This window comes from Lolium rigidum, chromosome 7, assembly GCF_022539505.1.
Source record: "Lolium rigidum isolate FL_2022 chromosome 7, APGP_CSIRO_Lrig_0.1, whole genome shotgun sequence".
NCBI lineage: Eukaryota > Viridiplantae > Streptophyta > Magnoliopsida > Poales > Poaceae > Lolium > Lolium rigidum.
The window spans coordinates 275,317,769-275,328,113 of record NC_061514.1 but is presented as its reverse complement, the minus strand read 5'-3'; the positions used below and the strand labels follow the sequence as shown (position 1 = coordinate 275,328,113).

At 46.3% G+C, this 10,345-nt stretch overlaps 1 protein-coding gene across 1 annotated transcript; it reads left to right on the top strand.

The window, feature by feature from the left end:
- Nucleotides 1-2,024: 2,024 nt before the first annotated feature.
- LOC124677388 lies at nucleotides 2,025-5,432 on the top strand. The gene is made up of 3 exons (XM_047213374.1): nucleotides 2,025-2,098; nucleotides 3,073-3,141; nucleotides 4,510-5,432. Exon 3 carries the CDS (start codon nucleotides 4,802-4,804, stop codon nucleotides 5,246-5,248), a length of 447 nt encoding a protein of 148 aa, XP_047069330.1. The 5' UTR covers nucleotides 2,025-2,098; nucleotides 3,073-3,141; nucleotides 4,510-4,801; the 3' UTR covers nucleotides 5,249-5,432.
- The last annotated feature ends 4,913 nt before the right edge of the window (nucleotides 5,433-10,345 follow it).

Sequence of the window (10,345 nt, the reverse complement as noted above, 5' to 3'; positions counted from 1 at the left end):
TACACGAGAGTTGCAGCAATGGCTAACTTTTAGTCTAATCAAAATCCGAGTCTAAACGTGACGGCTATGGAGGTATTTAAAGGAGGAAAAGGTGGGGTTTCGGCCAGCCATACGTATGGTGGCCGAACCAAACCCTAGAAGGCCTTTCCCCCTTCAATACAGACTCTAAAAAGTGACTAACTTGATTCCTGCGAAAATGACATGGGCCTAGCCCAAAACTAAAGGTGACGCAGCACCATATTATGCTATGGACGAAATTATGAAGTGTGAAACTCTATATTTCGTCCATATCTTCATCTCTTCTTATGGTGGCCTTCAAAGTTCTGAAATCTCCACTTGTGGCGTCATCTTCAATCCTCAAATACTTGCTTCCATCTCCTCCATGCGTGATCATGCTCCAATGCTTGTCCTCCTCATCCATGCTAGGTTCATCATTCCTAGAGTAACAAACAAATGTGATTAGGCAACATCATATTCTCATGTATGTGAGGAATAGTTCCAAGAAACGAAAGTACCTGATAGTTAAGTTGTTTGGCACGAGCTCGAGTGATTGGTCCTTGTATTTGTGTGGTTGTAGGTACGGTGGTTGTATCAATAGATGGGATGTCCTCATCACCTGGGCAGTCCTCGGGGTCGTCGCTGCTGGCGATGAGCCGCTGCTGCCGCTCGTACTCCTCCAACAGCGCCGCCTGCGCCGCTTCTTCCGGCTCCTCCTTCACCTCCGTCTTCGGGATGAGGAGGGCTGCGCCACGCCTCTCTTGCTGCCGCCGGCTGCCGCTGCCGCCACGCCTCGTGTTGATGGGCGTCGCCGGCTCCTCCGTCACCGCGCGTTTGGGGACGGTGTAGGGCGCTGAGCGGTACGACGAGGACGGCGTCGATCGGGCCGGTCCTGAGGAAGAAGAGTTCGAGGAGGACGAGTACGTGGTCCTCCTCGGCTGCCATTGCGGTGGTCCTCCTCGAGGAGACGGCGGCGGTGACGGCGGCGTCTCCAACCTTGGAGCGCCGTTGCGGATGACGCGGATGACGCTGTCGAGGGTGCGCCCCGGAACGCCCCAGAACAGGGCGCGGACGTCCATGTTCCAGCTGTTGGGCCCGCCGATGAGGCCGGTGGTGTTGTGCATCTCGACGTCGTACTTGGCCTTGAAGTACGTGACCCACCAGTCGTCGTTGTCCTTGGCCGCCCATGTCGGATCCGCCCGCTCCTCGGCGGTGAGTTGAGCCCGCCGGGCCTTGATGCCGTCCCTCCATTGCTCCGTGCCTGGCTTCGGCGGCGGCGGGACGCCAATGCCGTTCACGTCCATCTTCCAGCCGCCGCCGCTTAGCAGGCGCATGTCCGGCGGGACAGGATATCCCGCGTGGTACAGCGCCCACGCCTCCGGCACGGTTAGGCTGCCGCGGCCGAAGCCGTTCGCCGCGGCGATCTTGCGGGAGCACGAGGTCGACATTGTTTGGAGCGGCGAGGAGAAGATCTAGGGGGGGAGGGGCGACGAGAAGGTTTGGAGCGGTGAGAGATTGGGACGAACCGCAGGGCGTCTTTAAATGTACAGCGGCGGCAGCGGGTGGTTGCACGCAATAACGCCGGCGCGGACGGCCACGCGGCCATGCACGGCGAGACGCGTCCCTGCGTCGCCTGGGAAACTAGGGACGCCATTAACGTCGCTTCACCAAAGGTAGGCGACGGGGTTTTAGGCTTCCGTGCCGCTGACACGTCGGGCCCGCGTCGCTTCGCCTCGCTTTTCGTTGTGTCCAGCGTGCCCGATGCGTCCTCTATGGGACGGGAATAGACTCAGGACGCCGGACACCGTATCGAAGCGCGCCGGACAAAAAATCAGCTTTGAAAGACGCGATTAGAACCGTTTTTTAATCCGCGGCGCCCCAAATCAGTTTGGGACGCTTTGGGGGCTCTTACCCCAAGCCCTCCCGTCTCGGTCACTTCACTATATAACCGCACCCCAAGCGCGCGTCAGCAACCACCCCCACCTCTCCCACCTGTTCCGCGGGTACGAAAATAAAAAATATAACCGAAAGAAAAGACTCCCAAGAAAAGGCAGCGGAAGAGGGACGGCCTAGAGTCCGATCTGCGGTCTCGTCAAACCCCGTAACAATTTCGCCTCCGTTTACTTTCTTTCGTTTTCCCCTCTTCGTCGATTCCTGTTTCTCTGCGATGATTTTTGCCTCCGATCGGTGCTAAATCGACCCGATGTGTGGCCGCCGGAGATTTGTTATCGGGGGCCGTCGATTTGGTAGGTTTCTTCGCGTGAACTGGATAGTTTGTCTCTCAAGGAAGGGAATTTAGTCGCTGATGCGTTAGATGATAACAGGGGATTGGGAATTGTGATGATCTGGAGTAATCGAGAGTGGGAAGAACTCACGCGGGCTGATGTCCCTGTCATTAAAATATAAAATAAGTACGCAGGGATTCAAATAGATTGCACGAATCTTTTTTGGGTACCTGATCTTTAGTATTACATAGGCTTCTCTAGGCGATTTTGTATAGGCTATCCCCTTAGAAGCGTGGCTGTGGAAAAACATACAACTGTAATATCATATTGGAGATATTTACCCTAATTGGTGTGATACAAGCTTCTCCAATTTTAAATCTATTTTGTAGGCATTAATGATGCTAAACTACACTCAAGTTTATATTCGTGGGCCTTATTGTTTCTATAGCTCAAGCTGTGGTTCTTGAACTTATTTTCAAGACTACGGTCAGAATCAAGTTGGCAAAAGTCTATTATTTATGCAAATTTATAGTGAGAAATGCTGCATTCTCCCTAATATTTTTAGTTATGATTAAATGTAGAATCCTGGGAAATTTCAGGTTTTCAATTGTATAGTCCTATGTAAATTGGCATGCTTGATTCATTTGTGTGCTAGAAGCCAAGTAACAATGTTTCAAATTGAACTCATTTGTGTTCTGCGGTGAAAGGAATTCTTTCTTTCAGTCAGCTCTGTTTTTAACTTACCCATACAAAATAACTCCACATTTGGAAGTTTTATTCTAACCATCAGTTGTTATATATTTAGTGTAGATTATTATATTGCAATACTGATGGTGTAAAATTATTTCAGGGTTTCTGTTTGTCCGACAAACGTCACGGCTCTTGGCTTTGAAGTAGTGCATGGTCCTGCTTCTTGTAGGTTAGTGCTAACCCTTCACAGAGTTAAATGGACTTTCTCTTGTGCTTCAAACCTCTGTTTTATCTTCTTCTCTTCTGAAGGTGCACATTTATCTTGCTTCTAAACCATCACTCCTTGCTCACCTTGTTGTAGCCACCTTACTGTGGGATTTATTTCAGTTCTGAAAACTAACGTGCCATTTTATGTTGGAACTTTTCATCATGGGGTTAATAACTTTTACCTTTTTGTGATGGCGTTTTTTAATCTTGTCAATGTATTGGAAATAGTACATAGAAAGATTCAAGGCTAGCAATTCATATTTCATACTAACATGTGTAATATAACAACAGTTTTAACATACTCCCTCTGCCCCAAAATAACTTGCTCAACTTTGTCTAGATATGATGTATCTATATACTTCTGTATCTAGACAAAGTTAAGCAAGTTATTATGGGACGGAGGGAGTATTAAACTTCATTAATGTTTATTTCTTAATGCAACATGTATTGACAGGGATATTAGCTGTTTACCATTAGCGCAAGAACTTCCTTGGATTTTGATTGATATCTTTCCAAGGCATGAGTTACTTCGCACCACGATAATCTCCTTAGGGCAACACTGATTTGGACAGTATATTTTGATCCTTCCTAGATGATCTTTAATCTTTTTTTATTAAGCTCTGTTGTTGCAGAATAAACACATCCCTTAATGTTTATTTGGGTAAATACTGTAAAGTAATAAAGTTCCTTCTTCTTTACCATTAAAAAAGGTTTTAATGCTTAAGTCAGTATATGAATCAGGCTATGTTTTGGAAGATAAATGTTTTTCTTTAATCTGCGTAAATATCTATCTTGAGTCACTGAGTAGTTATGGCTTTAAACAATTCTAACGATAAAGTGGATTCAACACAGTTGATTTCAAGATGACAAGTAAGAAAAGTAACAGATCTACAGTCACATCATGCACTGCTCTGCATATGGAATGGGACAGGATTTCTTGCCCTATTTGTATGGAGCAACCACACAATGCTGTTTTACTTATATGCAGTTCGTACAAGAATGGCTGCAGATGTTATATTTGTAACACAAGCCATCGACACTCTAATTGCCTAGACCGGTTCAGAGAAATGAATGGAGATAGTAAGGTCTGTGATTCACACTCAACATCTTTGGTGCTTTCAAACTCCAATAACAGAACAGTCCAACCAAGAGCTCACTATAGTATGATTTCCAGACATTTGCTGAGCCCAAGCCTCAGAAGGCACATTGATAATGCTAATAACCAAGAATCTGTAAATTCAACATTATCTGTAGGAGAAAGGAGCATTATAATGGAAGAATGCCATGATGCCATGCAAATTTCAGCTGACCTGAAGTGTCCTCTCTGTAGAGGATCAGTATCTGGCTGGATTCCTGCTGGAGAAGCCAGAAAGTATCTGGATGAGAAGTTGAGGACATGCTCCCATGATTCCTGCAAATTTGTTGGAACCTATGAGCAGCTGCGTGAACATGCTAGGACAGCTCACTTGCTTGTGAAGCCTGCTCATGTAGATATCTCAAGGAAAAGGTCTTGGGATCGCCTTGAGCGTGAGCAGGAGTTTGGTGATGTGATAAGCGCAATAAGGTCACAGAATCCTGATGCAATAATAGTTGGTGACTATGTTATTGAGACTAGAGATACCATGTCCCCTGATCAAGATTCTGGGGAAGAAAGTGGTGATGAGTGGTGGTCTCCTGTTGGAGACCCAATAGAATCACCAGATAACCGACATGGTGCCTCTAGGCGGTGGCTGGATGGAAGGCTAGGATCACCTAGCAATTGGCCAGATGAAAGGCGTGCTTTTGCCAGGTTTCTGCCGCAGCCAAGGCTTCCTTTCAGCAATAGGCGCAGCTCACCTGCAGATTGGCAGGGGATGAGACGGCCAAGCACACGAAGTTTGCTGCGTCAGGACTTCACGAATCGGCAATCCAGGAACAGCACCAGTCACCGCAGATATCGCCGCATCTTTGATCGTCACTATACTGTTAACGGTCGTGCAGGTATTGGCAGGAGGCAGGATGGTTCAACATTTGGGCCGGGCGGACGGCAGCGGCTGAGATACACGCAAAGAAATCAGCATGATCCATGATCGACTGAATCAAGACTACCTGCCCAGTATTAAGTTCATTACCAAGCATCCAAGCAATCCTTGTAAATAACATTAATGCTCGAGAATTAGCACTCCCTCCCTTCATAAAAGAAAAATGTCTTGACTTCGGACAAATTTAGATGTATCCAAATACATCTAAATTTTGATAAAGTTGAGACATCTTTTTACAGACGGAGGAAGTATTTCGGTTTATTTACTATTCATGTATTATATGTCAAAACATATCAGCACAGATGCAAAACTTCATTCAGAAATTCAATTTGACTCCCGGGTGCATATGGTGCATATGCTCCCTCCACCTAGAAAAAAGTTGCATGCACATCTTAATATTATATGTGCGTTCATATAGTTTTGCCAAAAACTGATATTTTTATGGTCGATGTAAAAAAGAGAGAATATGCCCGGAAATTCAATTCGGCTCCTGGGTGCGTATGCTCCCTCTACCAACAAAACATATTTCAAAGTGTGGAAAAATTTGGACAAAAAATTCTACATGTACATCTCCATAATATATGTGTATGCGTCAAGTTTCACGAAAAAATAATATTTTGTGTGGCCTATGTAAAAAAGAGAAAACTTATCCTATGAAAAGCATTGTTTTCAGCACTGAATTTTGTCTTTTTTACACACGTCACGTGATAAGTTCATTTTTTATGAAACAACTTTGTGAGCGCGTAGCACGTGAAGATGTATATGCGAATTTTTTGTTTCAATTTTTTTGAAATTTAAAATATGTGTAAGATGCATTTCAAAATATAGGGAGCATATGCTCCCATGTTCCAAAACACCACTCCCGAATATGCCTCACAAAAAACTTTATTTTAGAACCAAATTTTATCTTTTACCCAACACAAACAATAAGTCGATATTTTTATGAAAAAACTTTGTTTGCATGTAGCATGTGAAGATGTAGATGTGATTTTTCCGTTTGAATTTCTTTAACATTTTAAAATATATTAAAGATCTATTTCATAATAAAAAAAAGTATATGCATTCAAAGAGCTAAAACATCACTATCCAACTCCAGCGCCCTTTCTAAATATCTATCTAGGGTTTTGGTCTTAGAGCATCTTCGACAGGCGCGCTATATAGGCCGCGCGCTATATAAACCGTCGATTATCGGTCCTCCAGAAGGCGCTGCAAAAAAATTCGGGGTGCGCGGCATTTTGCACTATCCCGAGCGCCAAATGTGACGCGTCGGCTACAGCGCGCGGCATCGCGCGAATACCCCAACTGCTGAAATCCCCGTGCCCGCGCCTCCATTTTCCCACCGCGCCGCCGCCGCGAAATTCCGCCGCATCCGGTCGATTCCGCCACCGGCCCCGCTGTTGCTCGCCGCCGACGGGCACAAGGGCGGCGCTTCTCCCCGCCTCGCCCGCTAAGAGTTGATGGGGGTTCCCGTGCAAGTGAGGAGGTCCGTACATAGGATTGCCCGGTTCATTGCCTCGTACCATGCCATTCGCTCCAACGACACACATGATGAGCTCCAAAAAAATCTCATGGAAGAATGGTGGAATTGGCATGGACAACAATAGTTGCATACTTGTTGTATTTGTTTGAAAACTATATGTTGTATTGTCTCAAAACTATGTTGTATTGTTGTATGTTGATCCCTAAACTTGTTGTATTTGGTGTGAATAATTTGATGTACTTGTTGTATTTGTTGTGAATAATTTGTTGTATTTGTATGGTACATTTTATTTGTGAATTTATGAAGCTTGTTTGATTTTCTTTGATGCATAGTTCTGTGTGATTGTTGTTTACGCCGCGCTGCACGCTGCATAATGGAGCGCCCGACGGATTCGAACACGCGCTGCATAATAGAGCGTCCGGCGGGGAAAAATTCAGCGCATCACACGCTATACGTTTACAGGTAAAAACGACATTTAGCGTGCCCAAATTTTGTGCATGCTGTTGGAGATACTCTTAGTAGTTTGCACTTAGCAGTAATTGTGCTTCTCTGCATTTTCTTTTCTGCATACGCATGTCGTGCTGAGCACAACTAACAAGGAATCCACTGTTCGACCTCGGTTTTTCAGGTCCCAAATATACATGGAATAATAGGCAACGTGAAGAAGATCATGTCAAGGTTAGATTGGACAGAGCTGTTGGTAATGGGGATTTCACCGCACGATTTGATGATTGCTCGGTGGAGAATATCATCACAACAACTTCTGATCATCTAGCCATCCTGATAAACCTTTCTACTCTTAACAGACGGGATCGTGCTACGCCAGTCCAGCACGGTTTCCGCTTTGAGGCTGCCTGGTTGAGGGCACCGGATTACAAAGAGGTTTTGAAGAAGGCTTGGATAGAGAAGTCTGATGGTGACGTTTCACTCCATTCTACTTGGTCTACGCTCCATCAGGTTGCTGGCTCGCTTCAGTCTTGGAGTCGGGAGGCCTTTGGGGCTATTCGCAAGAAGATTCGCAAGATGGAACAGAAGTTACACCATTTGCGCTTGTCAACGTCAAATGAGGGGGTTGATGAGATCCGTAATATTGAAAAGGATCTCTGTGAGCTCTTTGATCGGGAGGAGGTTATGGCACGCCAACGCTCCCGGGTGGAGTGGTTACGAGAGGGAGACCGTAACACTGCATTTTTTCATGCTCGGGCTACGGCAAGGAAGCGGGCAAATAAAATCAAAATGTTGCAGCGACCGGATGGCTCGAGGTGTGATGATGTTTCTGAATTGAAAAGTATGGTTCAAAATTTCTATGGAGATCTCTTCACGTCTGAACCTATCTTTTCTACACAGACTGTTCTTGATGCTATACCTCGCAAGGTATCTGATGAGATGAATGCCAATTTAAATAAGGAGTATACAAATGAGGAGATCAAGACAGCTCTCTTCCAGATGGGTCCGATCAAGGCACCGGGTCCCGATGGTTTCCCGGCGCTCTTCTACCAAACCCATTGGGATTTCTTACAGGAGGCAATTTGCCAAGCGGTTAGGAGTTTTCTTGATGGGAGCCCTTTACCTGATGGCTTTTGTGACTCTGTTATTGTGCTGATACCGAAAATTACAAATCCAGTTGGATTAAAGAATTTTCGGCCTATTAGCCTCTATAATGTGCTCTATAAGATTGTGTCTAAAGTGTTGGTGAATCGTCTAAAGCTCATTTTGCCGATGGTGGTGTCTGAACATCAAAGTGCTTTTGTTCCGGGGCGTTTGATCACGGACAATGCGCTTATTGCCTTTGAGTGCCTACATACAATTAGACAACAACAAGCTAAGCGGCCATATTTTGCTCTGAAGGTGGATATGATGAAAGCTTATGACCGAGTTGAATGGGATTATCTTCTCGGCTGCCTTCAGAGATTGGGTTTTCACCAGGATTGGATCTACACTGTGATGAGGTGTGTGACTATGGTGAGATATGCGGTTCGGATTAATGGTGATCTAACTGATCCTGTAATCCCCACCCGGGGAATTAGACAGGGGGATCCAATCAGTCCCTATCTTTTCCTTCTCTGCACGAAGGGTTTATCTTGTCTTCTGCAACGAAGGGAGGTCCAAGGCGAGCTACAAGGTTTACGTAATGGCGGCAGACTTGGTCCCCCTATTTCCCATCTATTATTTGCGTGCATGATAGTATATTCTTCGCCTGCAGTGATGAAAGGAGTGTGGACACTTTGCAGCAAACCCTCAAACTCTATTGTGAGGGCTCTGGTCAGAAAATTAATCTTGATAAGTCGTCCATTTTCTTTGGTGCTTGTTGTCCTGCTGCCGTCAAGACCCGTGTGATGCTGAAACTGGGTGTCCAAGATGAAGACTTGCAAGAGTTCTATCTTGGTATGCCAACAGAGGTGGGCAGGTCTCCTGTCCGCACTTTCAAGTTCCTTATCACACGTATGTGGCAACGTAAGAGTACTTGCTCTGATCGCCCCCTCTCCCGGGTAGGGGCTGAGACGTTTCTGAAAGCGGTAATTCAAGCAATTCCTACTTATATGATGAGTTGCTTTCAATTGCCAGTTGCCACTTGTGACTCCATGCGACGTTCGATTGCAAACCAGTGGTGGGGAACAGAGAATGGCAAGAAGAAAATCCATTGGAGATCTTGGGAATGGCTCTCAACACCGAAGAGTTTGGGTTTGGGTGACTTGGGTTTCCGTGACTTGGGTCTGTTTAACCAAGCCATGTTGGGTCGTCAGTGTTGGCGCTTGTTGACGGAACCATCCTCTTTATGTGCAAAGGTGTTGAAAGGCCGTTATTACCCAAACTGTGACTTCTGGGATGCTCCAAAGCCCTGTTCCTCTTCATATACTTGGAGAAGCATCCAGTTTGGTATGCAGCTAGTGAAGGACGGTGTTCGATGGGGCATCGGTGACGGGAAGAAAACCAAAATTCTTACAGACAAGTGGATTCCGGAGGTGCCTCCTTGTACCCTGCGCCCTCGGATCCCTCTGATGCCCGATCAGACTGTGGATACGCTGATGGTGGATGGTTCTTCCTCATGGGACTCGGAGCTCATCCGAACCATTTTTGACGATGAGGTTGCAGCTAAGTGATACGTCTCCGACGTATCGATAATTTCTTATGTTCTATGCCATATTATTGATGATACCTACATGTTTTATGCACACTTTATGTCATATTCGTGCATTTTCTCGGAACTAACCTATTAACAAGATGCCGAAGTGCCAGCCTCCGTTTTCTGCTGTTTTTGGTTTCGTAAATCCTAGTAACGAAATATTCTCGGAATTGGACGAAACGAAGACCCGGGGCCCTATTTTTCCACGGAGCTTCCGAAGACCGAAGAACACACGAAGTGGGGCCACGAGGTGGCCAAGCTATAGGGCGGCGCGGCCCAAGCCCCGGCCGCGCCGACCTATAGCGTGGGCCCCTCGTTAGCCCCCCGACTCTGCCCTTCCGCCTACTTAAAGCCTCCGTCGCGAAAACCCCCGAGGCGAAAAACCACGATACGGAAAACCTCACCGAGACGCCGTCGCCGCCGATCCCATCTCGGGGATTCTGGAGATCTCCTCCGGCACCCTCGCCGGAGAGGGGATTCATCTCCCGGAGGACTCTACACCGCCATGGTCGCCTCCGGAGTGATGAGTGAGTAGTTCACC